Genomic DNA, 24,642 nt, shown 5'->3' with positions numbered 1-24,642 from the left:
ATTCGCAAAGGTCAAAAAAGAACGCGTCCTACTCAAAATTAAAAAAGAAAAAAAAAAAGAAAAAAAAAAAAAAGAGACGTATATCTTTTAATAATTCAGATTTATGTCCAACCAACCAAATACGGCCTAACCGAACAAACATCCCTCATGAACAACAAACCAAACATAAAACAAAACTCAAGTTCACTTCCTCGAATCCAAAACTAAAACTAACCCAGCTACACTGAAGCTTGAACAGCACTTCCGAGGGAGCTGCTGAAATGTTTTCATTGTCATTTTAGAAAACAAGCTCATGTGGTTTCATGCCTGCCCTAAGAGAAAACCTAGCACCTAAATATGCCTTCAAGTCTGGAACAGCTTCAATGGCTTTAATCAATTGGGCATCCACGGTCTTCTGGTCATCTTTCTTCTCCTGAGGGAGTGCCTTGGTTGCCTACATGATTTTAAGAATTATAGGATTAGCTATGTGTATATATGTCATCACCCAGAGCCTGTGATCAATAAATAGAAACAGACCTCTTTTTCTGTATCAAAAAATTCACCCTCGCTCTTCTTTGTCTTCTTCTTCTTTTCCTTTGTGAAATATTTGTCATCAAATTTCTCAACATCAACCCCAGAAATATCAATCTTGGTGGATGTACCAATGACATAAGCCTGATTCACACGACGCAGAGGAACTCCATTTATCTTGAAGGGCCCTGCAGCAGCATAACATTACAAGAAGCAATACCAACAAAAAAAATTGGTTGAGACAGAAATCAACTATCAGAAAAAGGAATCTGGTAAAACCTGTTAAACAGTTAGATTTAGTAGCATATTTGTTTGCTATTGTTTCTGATTTTTTGGCCTAAAAACAAAATGTCAAAGGAGTATGTTGGTTTCAGCACTATTTCATCAAATTGTGCATTGGATGACATACTTGGGATTTTGATCAAAAGATATAAAAACAGGACGCTATAGATACCAAAACTCCCTTAAGATTAGATCGAAATTATAGGTACACCCAATAGTTTCTAAAACCTACATTTACACCCTTCACGTTTTATTTAACCCTACAGTCTAATCCATGCCGTTAAATAATCCATTAATGTTAACTTAGATCTAATTACCACATCATAATAAATTTTTGAAATGACCAAAATAACTTTGAACAAAGGATTAAAAAAAAGCGAGATCCCACTTCCTCCCCTTCTCCTCCCCTGCCCCAACTTCTCTTCCCCTTCCTCCTCCTCCACTGTCGCCTGTTGCCATCGCTGCTGCCGCCGCTGTTTCCACTCCCATCTCCACCCTTTCGCCCAAACCCTGCAAGCGCCGCCGGTGCCTCCTCCTATCGGTGTGATCCTTGTCCCACTGGCGATTATTGCGAGCCTTCTCGCAATCTTGGCTTGTCATTGATAAGTTTCCTCGCCCAAAGAAAATGTGGCCTACGGGTCTCTTGACATCAAGGATGGAGCTCATAGGAAGCGATTCCAAGTGCTGGGACATGAGCCCGCCATTAGGGAACTTGGGGTTCTCATCCTTGAAATAGATCTTGATGAGGAGTTCGAAACGGCTGATCTCAACCACGGGGCTAGTTGGGGTATAAGGCCACATGCAGAGCTTCCCTCGATGGTGGTGTGCAGAAATATGTGCTTCTCGATGGGAAGGCCTAGAACTTGGTTGCGGGAAGAGAGTGCGAAGTAGAATAGGTGAACATCACATAATATGATGGTCTTGGATATAAGCCTGCAAGGTATCTTCTCTGATGGATTGGTTAGAGCTTCAATGGGATTTCTTGAGGCCTCGCCAATGGTCGCAAGGTTGGAGAGACTGAAACCACCATGAACGGAGTTATCAGAGTAGTTGGTGATGATAAGCTCATTGATGCAGTAAGTGTTGATCATGGCCTTGGCCCTGTCGGAATGGATGGCATCGAACTCCTCCGTGCAGTCAGTGCCTGCATTGATGAGGATGCTGTCCGCACCACCCGGGTGATCTTTGATGAAGCCGACCCAATCATAGGCATGGCCACAGACAACTATCCAAGCAGAGTCCTGGGATGAGTGTTTGTGGACTTCCAACATTGTATACCGTTTCTCAGAGGTGTTCATGAATGGGGTGGAGGTGCTCTTCTTGAGGGACCGTCCACCCTCAGTGGTCTCGAGGTGCTTCTGCCAAGCCATCCACCCACCTAATTGATTCCCAGGTTGGATTGAGTGCTCAAACATGAGGAAACTTTCGTCGCTCTCCAAAAATAATGCCTTTCGCTCCTCCTTGAGCTCGTCGAGCTGTTTTGCCAGCTCTTCCTCTCCCTTCACCTCCCTTGCTAGCTGCCATTCTCGATTCCTCCATGATGAAGGACGGAGGTGATCTCGACAGAGAGGAGTTGGAGCTGGTTCCCAATGAGGAAGGTGCGGCAATCGACGTAGTCGAAGAGAAAACAAGACCTCAAGAAAATGAGAGGCCAAATATTGTGCCAACGCTTCCTTCTCCGTCCACGACTTCATCAGTTGTTCACCATGGAGATGTTTGGAGGGAATGAAGCAACAAATGTCCAAAAAAGTCTGAATCAAGCAACTGATGCCCAAAAGAATCCTCTTTGACAATTCAGCATGATCTTCCTCTAGAAAATTCAAGGGAAAAGAATGTTGATTGGTTGTTTCATGGCAGTAAACATGCACATCCTTCTTGCACTCAGGCTTCAGCAAAGGGTACTAAGGTTTCTGAGTATAATGATAATCAATATGGATTAGATCATAAGCATGAAAAATCCAATGCTGAGGACCTAGCATGTTGCTACGTACAGAGACTTTGTGGAAGGATTTTATAGATTTTCTACTAGAGGAATTTAGTATAGTGTCAACACAACAGCCCCCTCCGATGCGGGCTTATATGAACCAGAAGAAGCAAAAGTCGACGTGCTGGTTCAGCCACATATAATGTTAATATTGATAGCAGAAAGTCGACTTTAGTCACAACCTGCAGCAATGACATAGAATGTACTTCACCAGATGAAAGTGTTGAAGAACATGCAATTTTCTCCATTGCAGTTGATTCGGGAACAACTCAAGCCATTCTGGTTGCAACAAGGTTTCCTAACATAAAGATCCCAACTCTTGAAGCTTCTAATAATGTTTACTTACCAAAAAATTCATGCAATAGTAGCAAAGCAAAACTTGAAGATGACAACAAATAGCAAACAATTAAAGCGGTAGAGATGGAACATATGATTATCAAGGTAGCTGAGACACTTCTATCTATATTTTCAGAGAGTTCAACCAATCCTTTGGATCAGGTAGCTAGCAATAGACAGGTAGAAATCAAGTCCAAGGAAGGTAGTGGTCGGTCTGGCCAGGGAAATGAGAGACCTCAGGGTTATTATATTGCATTGAAAGACATCAACGAAAAATGAGAGACCTTAGTGAAATATGGTCTTGGCCAGTTCTTTAATTTTGTCAGGAGAAAGTGTTGAGATTAGAGGAATGACATTAAGAAGTGTTGCTAGGGGATGGATGGAGAAGGAAGTGTTGACGTTAGAGAAGCATCATTTAAAAGATCAAAAAAAAAAAGAGAGACCTCAAGGGCATTTTTGTCTTTTTATATTACGTAAACGGTTTGACTAACGCTGTTAATTTATGTGGGTGTAAACGTAGGTTTTATAAACTACTGGGTGTAAGTGTAATAAACGAAAACTTCAAGGTGATTTTTGTAATTTACCCTTACAAGAAGCAATACCAACAAAAAAAATTGGTTGAGACAGAAATCAACTATCAGAAAAAGGAATCAGGTAAAACCCATTAAACAGTTAGATTTCATACCATATTTGTTTGCTATTGTTTCTGATTTTTTGGCCTACTATACTGAAACAAAATGTTAAAGGAGTACGTTGGTTTCAGCACTATTTCATCAAATTGTGCATTGGATGAGATACGTGGGATTTTGATCAAAACATATGAAAACAGGATGCTATAGATACAAAAACTCCCCTAAGATTAGGTTAAAATTATAGGTACACTCAATTTCTAAAACCTACATTTACACCCTTCACATTTTATTTAACCCTACAATCTAATGCATGCCGTTAAGTAGTCTGTTAATGTTAACTTAGATCTAGTTAGCACATCATAATAAATTTTTGAAATGACCAAAATAACTTCGAACAAAAGATTAAAAAAAAGCGAGATCCCACTTCCTCCCCTTCTCCTCTCCTGCCCCAACTTCTCTTCCCCTTCCTCCTCCACTGTCGCCTGTTGCCACCGCTGTTTCCACTCCCATCTCCACCCTCCTGCCCAAACCCTGCAAGCGCCGCCAGCACCTCCTCCTACCGATGTGATCCTTGTCCCACTGGCGATCATTGAGAGCCTTCTCGCAAATCTTGGCTTGCCGTTGATCAGGAAGTTTCCTCATCCAAAGAACTCAATGTGGCCCACGGGTCCCTTGACATCAAGGATGGAGCCCATAGGAAGCGATTCCAAGTGCTGGGACATGACCCACCATTGGGGAACTTGGGGTTCTCACCCTTGAAGTAGATCTTGATGAGGAGTTCGAAACGGCCGACCTCAACCACGGGGCTAGTTAGGGTATAAGGCCACATGCAGAGCTTTCCCTCGATGGTGGTGCGCAGGATATGTGCTTCTTGATGGGAAGGCCTAGAACTTGGTTGCTGGAGGAGAGTGCAAAGTAGAACAGGTGAACATCACACAATCTGATGGTCTTGGATATAAGCCTGCAAGGTATCTTCTCTGATGGATTAGTTAGAGCTTCAATGGGATTTCTTGAAGCCTCGCCGATGGCCGCGAGGTTGGAAAGATTGAAACCACCATGAACGGAGTTATCAGAGTAGTTGGTGACGATCAGCTCATCGATGCAGTAAGTGTTGATCATGCCCTTGGCCTTGTCGGAATGGATGGCATCGATCTCCTCCACGCAGTCAATGCCTACATTGATGAGGATGCTGTCCGCACCACCAAGGTGATCTTTGATGAAGCCGGCACAATCATAGGCATGGCCATAGACAATGATCCAAGTAGAGTCCTGGGATGAGTGTTTGTGGACTTCCAATATAGTATACCGTTTCTCAGAGGTGTTCATGCATGGGGTGGAGATGCTCTTCTTGAGGGACCGTCCACCCTCAGTGGTCTCGAGGTACTTCTGCCGGGCCATCCTCCCACCTGATTGATTCCCAGGTTGGGTTGGGTGCTCAAACATGAGGAAACTTTCGTCACTCTCCAAAAATAATGCCTTTCGCTCCTCCTTGAGCTCGTCGAGCTACTTTGCCAGCTCTTCCTCTCCCTTCACCTCTCTTGCTAGCTGCCATTCTCAATTCCTCCATGATGGACGATGGAGGTGATCTTGACATAGAGTTGGAGCTGGTTGCCAATGAGGGAGGTGCGGCGATCAACGTAGTCGGAGAGAAAACAAGACCTCAAAAAAATGAGAGACCAAATATTGTGCCAACACTTCCTTCTCCATCCACGACTTCATCAGTTGTTCACCATGGAGATGTTTGGAGGGAATGAAGCAACAAATGTCCAAAAAAGTCTGAATCAAACAACAGATGCCCAAAAGAATCCTCTTTGACAATTCAGCATGATCTTCCTCTAGAAAATTCAAGAGAAAAGAATGTTGATTGATTGTTTCATGGTAGTAAACATGCACATCCTTCTTGCACTCAGGCTTCAACAAAGGGTACTATGGTTTCTGGGTATAATGATAATCAATATGGATTAGATCATAAGCATGAAAAATCCAGTGCTGAAGACCCAGCACGTTGCTACGTACAGAGACTTTGAGAAAGGATTTTATAGATTTTCTACTAGAGAAATTCAGTATAATGTCAACACAACAGCCCCCTCCGATGCAAACTTATATGAACCAGAAGAAGCAAAAATCGACATGCTGGTTCAACCACATATAATATTAATATTGATAGCAAAAAGTCGACTTTAGTCACAACCTGCAGCAATGACATAGAATGCACTTCACTAGATAAAAGTGTTGAAGAACATGCAATTTTCTCCATTGCAGCTGATTCGGGAACAACTCAAGCCATTCTGATTGCAACAAGGTTTTCTGGCATAAAGGTCCCAACTCTTGAAGCTTCTAATAATGTTTACTTACCAAAAAATTCATGCAATAGTAGCAAAGCAAAGCCTGAAGATGACAACAAGTAGCAGACAATTAAAGCAGTAGAGATGGAACATATGATTATCAAGGTAGCTGAGACACTTCTATCTATATTTTCAGAGAGTTCAACCAATCCTTTGGATCAGGTAGCTAGCAATGGACAGTTAGAAATCGAATCCAAGGAAGGTAGTGGTCGGCCTGGCCAGGGAAATGAGAGACCTCAGGGTTATTATATTGCATTGAAAGACATCAGCGAAAAATGAGAGATCTTAGTGAAATATGATCTTGGCCAGTTCTTTAATTTTGTCAGGAAGAAGTGTTGAGATCGAAGAAATGACATTAAGAAGTGTTGCCAAGGGATGGATGGAGAAGGAAGTGTCGACGTTAGAGAAGCATCATTTAAAAGATTAAAAAAAAAAGAAAGACCTCAAGGGCATTTTTGTCTTTTTATATTATGTAAACGGTTTGACTAATGCTGTTAATTTATGTGGGTGTAAATGTAGGTTTTACAAATTACTGGGTGTAAGTGTAATAAACGAAACTTCAAGGGGATTTTTGCAATTTACCCTTACAAGAAGCAATACCAACAAAAAAAAAATTGGTTGAGATAGAAATCAACTATCAGAAAAAGGAATCAGGTAAAACCTATTAAACAGTTAGATTTAATACCATATTTGTTTGCTATTGTTTCTGATTTTTTGGCCTACTATACTGAAACAAAATGTCAAAGGAGTATGTTGGTTTCAGCACTATTTCATCAAATTGTGCATTGGATGAGATACTTGGGATTTTGATCAAAACATATAAAAACAGGACGCTATAGATAGCTAAAGTCATGTATTGATAGTTACTGCTGCTATCCATAATATGTATCTTTAAAGTTGCTACAAGACTGTTAATTTTATTCTCCAAAAACTGAGAATTTCAGCATATTTATTATTGTTGCCTTGAAAACACAGATTATCATTGTAAGATACAGGAAAAAGAAATAACATAACAATTGTAGCAATGCCTTCAAAATTATAACAAGTACTAACTATTTCAAGAAGAATGCATTTCAACATATTTATCAACATCAAAGGGAAAAAAACAGATCACATTATAAAATATACTAAAGAGCAATGACAGAACAGTCAGCATCATTTGCTTTCCCTCCTTTAAAATTTAATATCAATGATCTATTGCAATGTGCTCCGCATCTTGTGCTTTACCCTTCATTATTCCTTTCTGTCCTTTTTCATGTTTTACATCAATCAGATCAGGCTGAGGTATGGTCAGCTGGTGGTGATAATGTGCGAAGGAGCTACGGTACCCTGAGTCAGGCAGGTTGATTCAATTCACATGGTTGAACCATTAGCAGGGTCAGGTCCACAACCTGTATCAGAAGAGACGGACATGAACAATCTTGATTCAAACCACCTTATTGCGAACCTCCTTCCAAAATTTTATTTAAAACACTACACAGGTCCACCTGCACAAGTCCAGCTCTCTTCCTCATTCTCTTCCATTGTCTTGCATGCACCACCATTTTCCACACTCCAGATTCATGACATGTTGAAATCATGCATGCAAAACTTTTGACATGGTTATACCCACAGCTACGTAGATATGTCTCTTAAAGGCTAGACAAAGTTTCCAAGGAAACAAAAAAAGTATACTTTTTTCAGTAAAGGCAAAGCAGCTGTACTTACAGCAACTTTCATTTCATGTCCCAAAACCTGCTTTTGATTGTAATGATCAAGGTAGAATATCAACTTTTTTAAGGTAGAAGGGGAAGGGCCTTATGGATGATGATGGATCAAAGCAGTCATACTGCAGTTTACTGTAGATCAAATTAACGGTATCTGACCCAGCCACCAAAATAGTTCAGGCTAGGTCACAGGTGCAATACACTGCTTACAACTATTAGCCGATGGAATGGATGCACCAGCACCATCTTAAAACAAATACAACATGATGTAAAGATGATAACCCTAAAGGATGGAATTGGGGTCAAAATTCGCATGCTTGTATAGTCACCATGGCTTAATGTTACATTAATCACTCACATAAACTAAAGCTATAAAATGTAGAAGAGAATATATGATATATTTGTTTAATAGTAAAGACTCCAATAGTGACCACTGTAAATTAATTTAATGGACAATTTAGTATTTTTGTCAACTGGTTATTTACTATTTGGGTATTTAGATGTTTTTGAATAGTGTGCTATGTTATATATCTATATTGGACATAAAGTTCAGAGGTGAATGATGAAAGTACAAGATGGCCTCAGCAGCCTGCCTTCGCTCCTGGAGACTCATCTGAGCAGGTCTAGGGTTGGATTTACTGACTGCACCAACATACCAGATAGTGTGATTATTTTTAGAAGGGATCCTGACAAAAATATTCCGAATGTGGAATCAGAAAATTCTCAGGACACCCTGACCCCAGCACTCCCACACCCAAAAAAAAACATAAATAATAATTAATAATAACAATAATAATAATAACAATAATTTAACATTGCTTTTCATAAATTGACTCATTCGGTACCCAACCAACCAAACCAAACCAATGAACAAGTTTACCACCTACATCCATAACTCATCAACAAGTCCATTCCTTTATAGTAATTATATTTAATAAAACCAGAATAAATCCTTTTAAGAAGAACCAAATCATTGGATAAGGGAAAAACAACCTCAAATAATGGAAAACATTTTAGTACTATGTCCTAAAAATATGTTGCATCACCATCTAAAGGGAGATGCTATGGTGCTCTTTTAAATTCCGTAAAAGTACCAAATTTTGTTAAAGCATCATCACTCCTTCCAAGATCAAAGAACAAAGTATAAGCAACAGAACCTGGGTGCTACACAGTCATCCATACATGTCTGTTGTTTTTTTCCAGTGATATTGGTGAACTATCAAGGTTATTTCTGTTCATTTTATATCCTTACTATTCCTTCGTCTCCTATTGTGGAGGCCACCAATGAGCCATGCCCCTCTGCTCCATGCTTAAACCACGCCAGCTACCATCCACTGATAAGGTCCTTCACCTTGTCATTACTGCTGCTGGCAAGGCCCTCTATAGCCCCACTCCAGGCAATTTTCTCCACCACCTCCAGCAATCCACATCCAACCTCAAATCTGTTGTAGTAGCTGCTCTCAGCCATCATATTCCACTTCCACAAGTGCTTAATGGTACCATTCCACCAGCTCTGGCTTCGATCCCCCACCACCATGCCAAAAACAGCTTCAAGGCTCCAATCCACCACCCCTTTCCCATCTTCCCCCTGACCGCCCACTTCAGCACCAATACATGGGTTTCGACAGTCCACCTCTGCTCGATCCACCCTGCAGCTGCCCTCACCATTCCAATGACATGGATGAAACCATATAATATGGAAAAATACATTTTTACCCCCTCAAATGGATGGCTGGGATTGACAGGTACCATCTCAAAAAAGAAAACATATTGGAAGTGTACTATAGCACCCTACCCCATCTAAATGATGTGAATTGCTCAGCAGCCACCCCAAATACTTACCATCCCAACTAATAGGATAAATAGAACAATATATGTTCATTTACCACTCTTAATTCACTCGACTGCAAATAATTACTAAGTAGAGCAGGAAAGGAACCCCATGTTACCCAATTCATAAACAAAAGGAATCAACATGAATTTACAGACGAAATTCAATTCATGCAATCGATGCTGCATGATAATTTGCATGCACCTCAAGATAAAATACCAAAGTACTTCTAAACAGCTCAAACATATCCAACACATCAGCAACAAACAATATCTCCTTTCTAAGGGATAAAAACAAATCCTTAACAAATCAGGTAAAAAAAAACATGGCACTAAGAAATGCAATACAACAGACCCAAGCTAAACCGAGCTACAAACACTCACCAGTAACAAGGAGCAATCCTGAAGGCAGCTGCTTCAAGAAGACAACTCGCTTCCCCATAAACCTCCCCGCGAGAAGAATCAACACCGTCCCGGGCGTAATGCTCGGCCTGGTCCCCAAAATCCAAATAAAACAACCGTTAATTATCAAACTAGAACAAAGAGAGAGATCAGAGGGGAAAGAGAGAGAGAGGGCGCTATGGGCGTACCTGAGCTTGGTGGGCTTGTGCTTGCGGTGATTCGGAATGGGGGTCTTGACGTCGTCGGCGGGGTAGAACTTTGGGGGCTTCTCGGCGGGCTTGGGCGGCGCCGCCTTGGGCTCGTGGCGGGGGAATACGCCGCCGTGCTTGGCCTTGATCGCCCAGATCCCGCGCTTGTGGTACATTTTCGACCGCGAGTATTTCCGGATCCCCCGGATCAACTCCGGGTTCCTGCTCGTCAAGCTAGCCTTCTTCGCCGCCATCTCTCTCTTTGACAACACCACAGGGAGCACGGAGAGGAAGAAATGGAGAGGAGGAGGAGGAGGAGGCGGGCAAGGATTTATCTGGGACGGAGAAAAGAACCCGCTGCAAACCCTAATCGGTTGACGGAGGTTTTATGCGCTATCATCCGTTGGACGTGGAGATTCGCGTTCCAATTAGAGCTGTCATTGGGCTTGGCCCACAGGGCCAGTCCGGCTCAACCTTGTTAATGAGGTGGGCTAGGCTGCCATGTTCGTAGCCCAAATAACAATCGGATTTTTTGGCCCATCCCACATCAGTCCAAGGGTTGAGATGGGTTGGGCCGGACTAGTCTGGCTGGACCAAAAAAATAAAAAAAAATTATATTTATTTTTTTCACTATTCAACTATTCGCCATCACCACCGTCATTGGATAATCGTTGGTTCTTCTCTCCTTCCTTTAGCTCTCGAATCTCGATCAGTCGATCTTCGTCTCATGCCCCCCATCCAATCGCTAGCCTCCGGGCTCTCAGATCCCCTCTCCTCCTCCTCCTCGCTGGCGCCACTGCTTCCGAGTCTAGTAATAAGAATCAAAATCCTTTGCGCCGATGGACGTCCCATCCAACCTCTCCGAGCTCTCAAAAGGCAGAACCCCCTCTTTTTCCTCCTCCTTATTGTCGGTGCCACCACCTCTGAGTCAAATTCGACTGTAGTGATGCCCTCCTACCGCACCTGATCTGATCTATGCCTAGTGCGGCTGCTGCGGTAGTGCCTTCTCTCCTAGCTCCTCTCCTTCCTTCTCTTCGTTACCGACATCGCTGTCTCCGAGTCCGATCACAAGGTACACTGTTACACCCTCTCCTCTCTTCCACTCTAAGCTTTTTGATCCAACCACGCCATTGACGACCGCTCTAATTTTTTTTTTATATTTTGATGGACCGGCCCGGCCCGTGATCCTTAAAGAACTGGGCTATATACTATCCCATTTTTTGGCTGGACCTAACTCGGATCTGCCCATCAAATTTTAGGCCCTTGTGTGCTGAGCCGGACCGGACTGGACCAGCTCATTTTGACAGCTCTAGTTCCAATATCTGAACCGGACCAACTGCAAATTTGGATCCAATAGTGAGCTAGGTTTCTTTGATTGCTGGATGCCGAGCATCGCAGGCTTCATTCAGATGCATGAGAGGTAGGGCGCGGGTGGCCGGTGGGGATGGACACAGATGATGTACCTGTTAGCACCGGTGGAATCGGATGGAAATGAATCAAATCGAACCTAAAAACGTGCTCATGGAAAAGCCAGCTTACTGACTTGACCTGACCCAATTAAACTTGATCCGAGCTGAACAGACTCAAAGAACTCATATTTGCACGTTCGTGTTTAACAAATAACAATGTTGAGGCTTGGCCCAAAGATTATATGTGTCTCAAAGACTCAAACTGAGAAAAAGTTTGGAGGGCAAATAATACTTCTCCCCCAGCCGGTTTGGTTTAGTCCAACGTGAAAACATAATCCTTTTGTGCTGACAAATCCACTCGTGATTAGTTTCCCAAGTGTTGATAGCAGCTTATAGCTAACAGTTCGCCCAAAGACTCGAAATGAAATTTAACTGGATGTTATTTCATGACTATCATCAATCTGACAAGAGATGAGCCAAACTTTGCACTCTCTATAACATTAGACCGCATGCTAAATCCAATTTGAAAATATTGCTTGATAATCGATTTACCAACTAGTTCGTGGTAATCAACCATGCACGGATGTCCTCTGAGCAGACATTCAACAAGCTATTTTAGTGAATCAAAAATTCAGATACTCAAAACAGTTTGATATTTGATTTATTATAACAAGGAAAATAATGCTAATAATCTAAATGCATTAGATCTATGTAAATTTTACTAGCAGCAGGAGAAACTAGGGCAGAGAACAATTTGCTCCTATAGAACTACCCTAATCGTAGGTGCATTACAGCAGTATCATAAAACAGCCTCCATGGGTAGGGTCGAACCTCTGACTCTGGTTCTTTAGTGGCAAATAAAAATCAATATTATTTATGTTCTATCAAAAAACGAATATCTTATCATGATTTCTCCCCTCACCCAAATGCATTCAATTCCTAGTTCAGAAAACATGCATCCCAGCCTTCACCTTTTCTATTCCCAGAACTGAAAAGCAAGAAGACAACCAAAAATTCTGCTTTTCATATGCATACATCTTCTATAGGTTAAACTCTAACAACATAGGCAGGCGAACTTTATTCCTTCCACATATCTGCAAACTCGTCAGGCTCCAGAGGATTTGACATTTCATGCATCTTCCTCCTTGTCTTGGCCTTGACTTTCTTTGCATACTTCCCAGCTTTTTTCCTCTTCTCAAGTGCCCGAACCTGATGCAAGTTAAAAGAGTGTGAAAAACCAAACTTCAAAGATCAACAATATTGAGACACCAACAAAGTCCCCAGAACGTAATAATATACAAAAATGGGTAAAGCAACAGGACTATAGTCATTCTGGTACGTCCTACCTTCACAATTATCACCACCACTTCTTATGAGTATATAAAATCATAATCAACATACATCATACAATATAATTGAATGTAATCTGTACCAAGACGCATTCTCCTATTTCTTGGCACACAACTGTTGCCTACATGAATAGGTAACTTAGGCAGAGGTTGAAAATGATATCTTTAAGACTTCATGAAGTTAAGATCAACAAATTTCTAGAAACGCTGGTATCTGCTGGAGTTGCAAAGGATGATTTTCACAACAACTTAATGTTTAATTGCAAAAAGGGCTTGGATGGAGGAACATGTCTATCTTGTGAGGCCTTGGGCATAAGGGGCAATATCCCAGGTGAGAAAGCAAGTTGTGTAAATGCCCCACAGGGTGGTTCACATCAGTTGGACATGAAAACTGAACTACTTGCAAGGATGGGTCATGCCTTTTTCTAGAGCATCCTTACAGTAAGAGCACTGTCAGGGATATATGGCAAGCAATACCATGTGAAACCTTATGGAAGATCAGATTCATGATTATATAACCAGACCATTTTACAGCATATCAGTCTTTCATTTGAGGAAGGCATGGTTGCCATCTGGCTTATCATGTTAAAAAAAGGATTCTTTGAAAAAAAAAAAAAAAAGAAAAGCAAAAAGCAGAAAGGAAAAGCACTCAAAACATCACAAACAATCTCTATCATCCACTTAAAAATATATGAAGGGCCTTAGAACGATATGATCAGTGAACGCTTCAGTGGACTCGATGTTTTTATCAAAACAGTGAAAAGAGAATGACCCTATAGTGAACCTGGAAAGTAAATGTCAAAGCAAATTAAAACAAAGATTTATTTGGCAACACCTCTGCAGATTGTATTTCAGAAACCCTCATACACAAGAAGATGTCTGCCATACCTTCTGCAAGGGGCGCAAAATGCTAAAAGAACATCAAATTGAAAACCATATACGTGATATTTGAGAAGCAGATCTTACTAAGAGTTACACATATAACCTTGCTAAGTTGCCGTTTTATATGATTATAAGATGAACAAAGAAAAATTCATATAGAACCACATTATAATTCAGGCTTGCTAGGCATGAGCTCAAGGTAGGTCCTGATCTAGATATAATGGAAAATAAGTCCTTTTGTTTTGATTTCAGCTGGAATCGTTTCACTAATAGAGAAGAGTGCTCACAAGAAACTTGGTTCAAATGGACAGGCCCCAACCAGTCTCCAAAGCCTGATTAGAACTTCATGACAGGTGAATTTGTGCAAACAAAAACAGTTCTCGTTTTGGTCCAATGAAATGTTACAATTTTGAACCAAACGCCAGTCAAGTGTTTACATGCTTATTTCTATTGTAGGTATTAGCTTTCTGCTTATTTTTCCTTCAAAACATTTTAGATGAAATAACAAATACTAGCCAAAACTTTAGATCATGTAAAAGGTAGATCTGAACACAGAGTAAAAGATGACAGCTACCTGATTAGGTGATACATAAAAAGGGTTCTCGTACAATGTTGGGCCACCAAAACTGCCACCAAATATCTTGATTGGATTCAAACAAAATCTTGGACCAACCTATTTGCATCCAACTCATGTTATCACTGAACCAATATTCATGTCAAGATATGTGCCTTAAAAACTTGAGAAAAAGCTCTTGGATACCTCTACAAGCGTCATTTTGTCTAAACCTCCTCTGTCCACTTTATCTGTTTCATTGTGAGGAACAGAAATCTGCATGGCCATCAGACCTTAGTAAGTAAGGTTTGAAATATATAATATATACCTATATTGATAAAAATCTGGAAAACAATTTTACAGTTCAAAAGCTGCATTTTGGCGCCCTTCAAAGCATAGTCATCCAGGACTAGTTCATTAAACTTGAACAGGGGATATAATCCTCAATCCAACATCAGGCAAATGACTTGTAACTATTCCATGCCTCTTTAGTTTTTCCACTAAATTCATTGTGATTAACATGTGCAGGTTAAAACAACATGAAAACATTGACATAGGGTGTAAAATTTTACATCATCCCTAGCAAGAAAGGACCAGGTACCATACCTTCAAAATCATGCAATGGATCAGTAAATTCCATATGTTCATGGTTCAAACTTCAAAGGCTTTTGGCCACAAATAGCTGTGCACAGTATCATGATAATTATGGAAGTTTCCACATCTAGGTTTAAGAACAGAGCTAGGGCTCCTCCCAGGAGGAAAAAGCACAAATGGAACATGTGGCTTTCACTTTCAATTTTGAGAGTTTAGCAGCCATAACCTTTCAGCCTAGGGTGCTGCACCCACAATGAGATTTCTGTGCAGACTCGCTTCCATAACTTCCTAAGAACTTTCCTAATCTAATTTTTTGAGAGCTCCACTTGATCGCATTTGCACCAAAGCTAGATTCAACCAGCAGTATTGGGGGGTTGGTCCAAGGTCAAATAAATTATAAATCTGCTGGTAATGTTAACAGGGCTGTGGGGGTGTGTATGCTTTTGCATTGAACGCTTGAAACTCATTATCTCGCTCAGATGGAGGCCTTAAGCAATAAGGAAGCCATTAGACATAACACTTGCATGCATACAAGAGATTAAGCACAGCATATGATACATGACACCACTTGGCAAGCTTAACAATTGGATCCTAATTCCAAAATTATCTGAAAACAAGATTAATTGAATGGTGTTTTCATGTGTACAAAATGTTTATCTTGCCAACACGGCATCTGCTTGCTTGCATAACGATTGATAGCAACTAATCATAAGCATCATTGTATGACCACATCACCTGATAATTTCGAAACCATATGTGATCATCAACAATTGAAAAAACAAAGACATGGTCATGGAAAGGTTTAGCTTTTCTGTGATCTTTTGGTGTTCCAAATATCTGCAGTTAAAAAGAAAGGCATCAGTAAATCTGCAGCAATATAATGTTACCATTGCACACATCAGGTGCAGAATGCATCAGTACATCTGCAGCAAAATAATGTAATCAATGCACACAAGGAAAGAAAGTTAACTCTTACAAGCATCAGCTACAGAATCATAGAGACACTAATAAATATTGATTACACCATTGCCGTGCATCATAATGGGAGCAACAATACAAACTGAACTGTCAGTATTATTATTTGTTTTAATGCCTAGAACTGTCATCTCAAGATGATAGAAAACTATGGAAACAAATAGCTAGAATATCATAATCCAAGCAAAATGTGATCCGAACTTTAATGAGATCACGAAGCAACCACTAACATACATCAAAATATCTAAAAAAACACAGCTTTGATTGCTAAAATTACAGAAAATCCAAGATAAGACAGCTGTTGCGTAAACAAAACAAATTTTCATGGTTTTTCACTATCAGTCACCATCTCAAGTGGCAATACTTTTGAAAGATGATCCACCTCTACTCCAAGAGATTTTCGATATGGTTGTCCATGTAGTCTATATTAAATATGTATTATATAACTCTGATATGTTCCATATGTTGTTTATCAATGTAATTTAATTCTTACATGAGTCTATACTTCGTAAAATGGAGTAATTTGTGTGGTGACAAGATTCTTTAAGGGCATGTTTGATTGGGGAAAGTTGGACTTTGGAATGGGAATAAAAATTAGTGACTCTTATTCCAGCTGTTTGGTTGGGGTAATCCCATTCCTTTCCGATTCCAAAGAAAAATAGGAATGCTCTAATCCCCCAAAACTCAATCCCTACTCTTCCCTAGTATCGAATTCTATTGAGATTCCAATTCCAATCACTAACCAAACACGTCAGAGGTTATGTTTCTTCTAATATCCATTCTAGTCTATTCCAATTCTGATTCCAATTCCAGTCACGAACCAAATGCGCCCTAAGTGTATACATCAGGTTGCTGTTGCTAGTCAGTTAAAGAAATATTTTTTTTAGAAAAAAACACTCCAAATCTTGCTCCTTATGTTTCATGACTACTAGAAAATGAACATACAAATATCCAATCATGGAAAATTTGGGCTCATCTGAAAGTTGGGATGTAGAGATTTTTATCACTTATTTGCACACACCACAAAAAAGATTATTGACGTTACAATCCACCATGCCTTTCACATACTTGATGCCAACATTGTTCTTCTTCTTACCTCACAATAAACATTCTATTTGCCCTACAAATTCCGTGATGGTTTTCTTTGTACATCATGCTTTCCTATTTCAAAATAAGCAAAATGCTTCTATGTGTCACTTCAAAAATGTCAATGGAGCATTCAACTGCTCCTTTTCACATATTTCTAAAAGACATCACACATAAGGTAGAAATTCTTTTTCTCCAAGAAAATGTCACAACTAAACCTATATAGGGGTTCCAACAGATTGGAAGATCTCTTTTATCTACACCAACAAGACTAAACTTCCTTTTTGAAAACTCACAAGTAAAGCAAAAAATAAAAGAACAAACTTATTCATGAGGCTGAATCCTGATGGTTTCTTCAACTTCTGGAACAGTTCTCTTCCAAATATTTGTTGGTGGTACTTGAGAAAAGAAAACCATGAAACATGTTCACTGGTCCATTTTCACCAAATCAAACATTAGTTCATCCTATTCCAAATTCATGATTTTTCTTCAAGTCAATCAGTGGTTCTGTTTCACTGTAAACCATTGGCATATCTGACATCTGATGGTAGCAAATATGAATACGAAAAAACATTAAAAAAAGGCTACACAAACAGAAAAATAATGAACATCCCTTGGACATGCAAAAAGTCAAAAGGAAGCAGCCTCTATTTTATTTTGAAATGACAAACTATAATTACAAAATGCTAGTAGCGGCACCATTACTAAGATATAACATAAAACTTCAAAAGGAAAATAAGAAACATATGCATTTTTAATAAATGATTTCTAATTCCTTGCCACACATAGATTGATGCTTCATGTTTTCATTTAATACTATTAAACTATATTTTTCAGGGGTCAGTCAGTTCAATATACCTGTTTGAGTTGTATACCTATTTCAAAATTATATAGAAAAAACAAGCAATAACTTTTATGGGGCAAAATGATTTTTGGCACAACAGGAGTTTATTGCCTTGTTTTGTATGTAGATACAAAGTGCTCAATAAAGTGAATGTTTTCATTTCTTATTTTTTCATAGATCCCATTGCATGCATGATTTAAAAATGCTTGATCAAAATAATATTATGGATTCAACTTCTAAACTATTTCTGAAATTATGCTTCAGGCCATCACACATGGTAAGAATGGAAAACCTAGCATACCTGCACTATGATCTCCTTTAGAAGCTTCCAGTGAGGTTCTTTATCAAAATTTGTCGAAAATGTTAAGATTGGGCGAGATCCTTTTAAGTGATTTCCAGTCAGCTTCAGTTCCTCCATTGTGTGTACTAATAAAGAATGAAATAAATATGCTCAATCAAGGCATGAATATATGATGGTTGTGGTGTATCCAGACAACACAGAATTTTTTCTGAGTTCTTATTTATAATCAAGAGAAGATACTTTCAGCTGATACAGAAGTTCCAATGGTAATTGAAAAATCTACATCATGTTGCCTTTGACATAATATGCAGAAGAACATGATGTAAGTGATTGGAAGTAATTACCAGCATTGACCAAGAATTTCACAGATGGTCCGCTTGGGGACTTGGCCATCCAGAGGTAAAGATCTTTCTGCTTTCTGCACTGATGTACAGGTATAATACAAGGAATCAACAATAAAAAAAAAAATAAAAAATATAATTTATGGTTGCATTTAAGTTTAAAAAAAAGAAAGTGATGACAGTGTAGAGCTATCAGATGTAACAAAACCACTTAAACTCGTAGGCTTAGAAAGTGACTTTAAAATTCTAGCCATGTTAGGGAAAAAAAGGAAAGAAACAAAAAGAAAAAGTTTCTCTTTTATTAATTTGAGAAAGAATCGTAATGCATCCACCGTTTATATGGAAGCTTAGAGCCTTGATCTCAACCACTTCCAGCTGCTAACCTAAAGGTTGCTGAATTTAATTACAAAGAGGCCACACTACGGTGATATTCAGAAAAGCACTAACCTCCAACATAATTAGTTGGGTAAGCAAGTAATATGAAATAAAAAGATTTAGCTTGGACCTCAAAAAACAAGCAGCTGGAGCAGTTCCTGAGCTCAATTAGCTCATTAAGGGTAGCTCCTTTGCTCTCCTTAGATTCAACCTTGCTATCTTTCTTGCAGTGAGGAAGAAGAGACACCACATTCAACATCAGATGTCGATACCTACCAATACAAATTAAACCATATTCAAACAAAACATAAAGAAAAAGTACTTTTCAAAAGTTAGGCATCGGTATAGTTATACCAGACTTACCTATAAGTAATTCGCCGTGAGCATGTGACTAAAACCTTCTCTTTGTTTCTGAAGACTGGAGAATCACTCTTCTTCTCAACTTCCCCCTCCTTCCATCCCATAAGAGTCCGCTGGGGTCTCGTTGGGGCGGTTTTCTCCTTTGGAGCTTCTGAAGCCTCCTCATGCTTCCGCTTCTTCCCCATTCCCACTAATACTGGAATGAATTCTTACTATTACTAAATTGAAGCAGGAAGAAAAGGTAAAAATATACTATTTTAAATAATTACGTCTCTCACGTCATAAAAATTCGTAGTTTGGACAGATTTTCGATTGTAAAATTACCAAGCAATTAGTACAATATCCAAGGAAAACCAGATTTTAATAATAATATACACGGGGAAAAAGAGATTTGCATAGCAGGAGTACTTAAAGAAAATAAAAGACAATACCTGTGTTACAATTTATCGTTACTAAATAAAACCCTAAAAACGGAATTTTAAATAAAAAAACAGCCTTTCTTCATCAATTTGAGCAGAAACTTGAGACATATTAGTACGTTAATCGATCAAGAACCTATAAATATTCATTCAATCGTTAAAAAAAAAATTTAATTAAAAGGCGAGAATCGGGGAAGGTGACAAGCTGGGAGACAAAAACTAGGAGAAGGAAAAGAAGAAAAAAACCCTTGGAAGATCAGGGACTACCTAAGACGAGCCCTGACGGGGCTAGGGTTTCTCACGTAGCAGAGGGAGAAGAAGAGAGAGGAGGGCGCCGGCGTCCAATTTGATCAATCGGAATTTGGGCAAGTGGTTAAAGGGAGACTAGGGATGGGCGAGCCAGGGTGGCTCAGGATTTAGGGTTTTAGGGTTTTGGGCTCTGGTTCGTGAAGAAATATCAACGGGTTGGGTTTAGCTCCGTGTTACCCGTATCCGACCCGCACTTATTGCCTAAACTTCGGACCCGCATCCGCACCATGACGATCCAATAAGAATAGAAAAGGGAGTGGGGGGTGCGAGAACTGGTCTTTTTCCCTTTTCTTTTTCTTTTTTTTCCTTTTTTTTTACCTTTTGATTACAAGTTACAATCTAATGAATAGGAAAAACATTGATCCAGTTGGGACTTGCCAGTGGATATACTTTAAGAAGGAACTGACCAATCTGCCATAAAAGGAAATGGGCTACAAAAATTAGGGTTCTCGGCCCTCCAATTTTTAAGATGAGAAATACTTTGTGCACGTTGGGACTTGCCAGTGGATATACTTTAAGAAGGAACTGACCAATCTGCCATAAAAGGAAATGGGCTACAAAAATTAGGGTTCTCGGCCCTCCAATTTTTAAGATGAGAAATACTTTGTGCACCGCGGGCGGAGCTGCACCGCCCGCGGTGATTAGTTTCCACAGAGCCGATGAAAAAAAGAAAAAAATTTCATGCTATGCTTGGTTTTGCACGTGAGCCAAACATAATGGACGATACACATAATGCCTGTGGTGCATAAATATTTTTTTTTAAGATTTTTTTTTTTTTTTGCCCAGCTGTAGGGTGCAGAGTACAGAGATAGGTTCCAGTGAAGGTCAATCCAGACCGAACGGAGCCCAAAGGCCCAGAAATCCACATGGACCAAACATTGTCAATTCCTTCGTGATGTGGAGGTGGACTCATCATTTGTGGGCTATAAGGAAGACCAAAAATGTTCAATTCCTCCCTGATGTGGAGGCGGACTCGTATGAGGGGTATAAGGACTACAAGGGGAAGCAATTAGAGCTACAACTTCAATGGGCTGGGTCAGGTTGAATGTCTCGGCCCTAATCTAACCCAATCGAATCTCAGGTTGGGATTTCTCTAATCCAACTTGGTGTTGAGGTTGTGTTTCTATGGATGGACAAGATGAAAAGATAGAGTGTAGGGCTAAGATTAGGAGAAAGATTTTAATCTGGTGATGGAGAGCGATTTTGGATGGAGAATATCACTGGTTCATCATCTCTCTACTTGAATTGATGAAGTAATGGGAGATTAAAATTTAAAAAAATATGACTGGCTCATTGTTTGTCTTAAAGCTTATATTAATGTTATTGCAATCCATCTACTTTGTAAAAATATTGAAAATTTGATTTTTGTGATGATTCAAGATGATGCTAGTTGTTGTAGTTCTAATAATATGGAGGACATCAATAGTCTCATATCGGTTGTGAGTCAAAAAACTCGCACTTATAAGGAGGAAAAAATTCTTTCCACGTGGGCATCTTTTAAAGAGTAAAACCGTGAGGTCCATGGACCAAAGCGGACAATACCTCATGTGATGAGTCGAGCCATTATCTGCAACAATGACGCGTCAGGTAGGGGTCGAGATCCGCCTCGACTGATTGTAGGGCTCCTCGAACTGTATGCATCGAAGTTTTCCTTAACTTGAGGGCTCTGTTGTAGTTCTAATAATGTGGAGAGCACCAATAGTTGATCAGAGTGGACAATACTTCATGTGACGGACCGAGCCCCTGTCTGCAATACTAATTATGATCCGAGGTCTATACAACTGAAGGTTTAATTAAGAGACTTCATAAATATGTTAACAAGTACCCCTTCTATGCCTTGGTATCTTGAGCAAAATGTATCCAAAAATCAAAATATAAGAGAATAATAATAAAATATATTACAATTTCAAATGCATGCTTATGGTCTGATATATGGTATAGGTTTTTTTTTTCCCTCAAAAAATAGAAGAATAGGAGAGGGGTCTTAGGCAAATCCTTGCTTGTTTAAAAATATATTTTATTTTCGCTATGTTTACCGTTAACTTACATTCTATGGCTGATCTTACCTTCTTTGTTTCAATACCTATCAATTTTTAAGTATATAAACAATTTTTGAGCTTTTGGTAAAATTTCTATTCCCCCCACCGCCGCGCCCCCCCCCCCCCCCCCCCCCCCCCCCCCCCCCCCAATTAACGTTTTCTAACTCAAGTTAGATTCTAATGCTAAACAAGGAATTAAGTATCCAACGGCAATGTTTTCAAATTGTCACGCAAATCACATCATGCATGTCAATAAACACAAAATAAAGGATCGAAAGTCAATTCGTCCACGACATTTAAGAGGTTTTGTGCACCATCTATCTCCATATTTATATTTTAATCTATCATATTATAACGCTAAAGATGAACTCGCAACCAATTAACAACTCCTATTCTATTCAATATTAGTTCATTGTTCTCCTTATGTTCTATTGACACCAACTAGGGGTAAGCAAAATCTGAACCAATCAAACCAATAAAATCGAATCAAACCACAGATTTGATTTGATTTAAAATTTTATTTGATTTGATTTAGTTGATTTTTGACATATAAAAACTAGATTTGGATTAGTTTAAGTTTGTCGGTAAATAAAATCGTTCTCAAATCAAACCGGACCGGCTTTAATAAAACGACGTCATATTGATTAGAATATTATTTATATTAGAGTATTAATATATTAAAAAATAATTTTGGATTTATGGTGTTGTTTATCAATTTGGTTTTGTGTTGATTAGTCTTAAACTCTAAGTGACTTACTGAATTATTTTTTTTTTTTAATGTGTTGGAGATCTTTATCTTAATCCTTAATGATAGTGTTTGTTTAAGAATTTTATTTTGTTGGATGACAATATCTTATATCAATTTAAATCATTTTACTTGATAAATTCTCTCGGTGGAACTATAATGTGAAAAGAAAACAAATCTTCATGAATCACAAAAATAATAATAATATAAACCAGTAAACTAAACTAAATTAGACTATTTAAATCATGTTGGTTTGGTTTGGTTTCAATCTTTTATTGATTCGGTTTGGTTTCTAGAAATGCCAAACTGTTTAGGACTAATTCGGCTTAGGTTTGAATAGGAACTGGTCCAAATCGGACCATGCTCACCCCTAATAACAATATCCTCTTTTTTTTGGGTAAAAATTTCGGAACTACCAAGGCTCTAGGTTTAGGTCCATCCTATGCCTTCACAATGTTTATTATATGGGTGCAGATCCTTTGCGGTGCAAACTTTGCACTGTAGGGTGGTGTACAAAATTCGATTATAGCCATGTGAAGAGTAATAGATCAAACAGTTCTCATAAAAACCTTCCTCAAAGAATCCTAACGGCACTAATCTTCTCATAAAAGCGGCATTACTAACCCCAGATACACATCCTTCGCTGCTCTATGCGGCTCTGGCTTCGCCTCCTTTATCCTCTCCTAATAGCTGCCGCCTCACCTTCTATGACCTCTGCCGCTCTGCCCTTGCCCTCGCCACAATCCTCCACTACGCCCTCCACATCCAAAAAGCCGATATCATTCTCTTTTTTTCCCCAACTCCATGCCATCGCCGCTCCCAAGGAGGCCCACAAGATAGCCGCCACCGCTGTCCCCACCATCCTCACCACCCGCTCTATGCCGGAAGAGTCCTACGTGGGCGGGCCGTTGTCAGCGAAAGAGTTGATGGAGGGCGGCGACCTGGAAGCGGCGCCATCAGTGGCGAAAGTTGTCCAGTTAGATATGGCGGCAATGTTATACTCATCGGGGATGATGGAGGCGAGCAAGAGGTGTGCTGACCCATGCGAACCTCATTATAATAGTGGCGATGGTGAGGTAGATGGCGAAAGGCGAGCGGCAGGACGGAGGGCATGTATCTGGGGTTATTAACGCCCATTTTATGAGAAGACTGGCGCTGTTAAAATCCGTTGAGGGAGAGTTCTATGAGAACCGTTGGATCCAGCTCTCTTCACGTGGCTATAATCAAATTTTGTACAGCATCCTACGGTGCAAAAGTTGCACCGTAGAGGACCGGCACACTTATTATATGGAACAGGATCTTCTGCGGTATTCAAAAAGTATCATACGGTACCATATATATATTGGGACGTCCATCAAAAAAAAGATGATCATACGATGTTTATCTAAACTATTTAAATATCTTTGGAATTTATCTATTTCTCTCTTCTTAGTATTTTAACGCATGTGCGTAAGTGTATGCTGCCACTCATCTTTTGATAAATATTTTTAAAGCATATACAGTATCTTATGATATTTTTTAAATACAGCAGAAGGTCTATTTTCTTATTATATATCTTGAATAATCTTAGCGACACATCCCATAAGTTCAACTTTTTGAAGCACAAAGGTCCGCTGCAAATACTTGATGTTTCTGAGAGGTATGTACGCATCTAAATTTCAATAAAGAAGAAAAATAATTTACGGTGATAGTGCGGAACAATTTGCACAATTAAGATGTCCAAATGATTTGACCGCAGCAGAAAGACATATTAACCATATGAGATTATCAACATCCAATTAGCTCACATACTATTGTTTTTGTAAAAATTGTGAAACCTTGCTTGGGGGCTGAAGTAGACAACATT

The 24,642-nt window shown here is 39.4% G+C and overlaps 2 protein-coding genes and 2 pseudogenes across 2 annotated transcripts; all 4 read right to left on the bottom strand.

Annotated features, from left to right (window-relative positions):
- Positions 1-66: 66 nt before the first annotated feature.
- On the bottom strand, positions 67-10,567 carry LOC140859680 (large ribosomal subunit protein eL6-like). The gene is made up of 4 exons (XM_073261895.1): positions 10,216-10,567; positions 10,010-10,116; positions 517-698; positions 67-433 (listed from the first exon to the last, which is right to left on the bottom strand). Exons 1-4 carry the CDS (start codon positions 10,467-10,469, stop codon positions 278-280), a joined length of 699 nt encoding a protein of 232 aa, XP_073117996.1. The 5' UTR covers positions 10,470-10,567; the 3' UTR covers positions 67-277.
- LOC105050220 (nitrate reductase [NADH] 1-like) lies at positions 1,016-2,636 on the bottom strand (annotated as a pseudogene).
- LOC109506203 (nitrate reductase [NADH] 1-like) lies at positions 3,908-5,334 on the bottom strand (annotated as a pseudogene).
- Positions 10,568-12,467: 1,900 nt separating the features above from the next.
- Positions 12,468-20,110, bottom strand: LOC105050219 (ribosome biogenesis protein BRX1 homolog 1). The gene is made up of 9 exons (XM_010930151.4): positions 19,971-20,110; positions 19,288-19,480; positions 19,055-19,196; positions 18,553-18,631; positions 18,209-18,333; positions 15,738-15,839; positions 14,616-14,684; positions 14,430-14,528; positions 12,468-12,833 (listed from the first exon to the last, which is right to left on the bottom strand). The coding sequence occupies exons 2-9, from the start codon at positions 19,467-19,469 to the stop codon at positions 12,702-12,704; spliced, it is 930 nt and encodes a 309-aa protein (XP_010928453.1). The 5' UTR covers positions 19,470-19,480; positions 19,971-20,110; the 3' UTR covers positions 12,468-12,701.
- Between the last annotated feature and the right edge of the window lie 4,532 nt (positions 20,111-24,642).

The sequence above is a fragment of the Elaeis guineensis genome, chromosome 8 (assembly GCF_000442705.2).
Source record: "Elaeis guineensis isolate ETL-2024a chromosome 8, EG11, whole genome shotgun sequence".
Classification (NCBI taxonomy): Eukaryota; Viridiplantae; Streptophyta; class Magnoliopsida; order Arecales; family Arecaceae; genus Elaeis; species Elaeis guineensis.
The sequence above is the reverse complement of the archived record's forward strand: the minus strand, read 5'-3'. Positions and strand labels throughout refer to the sequence as shown.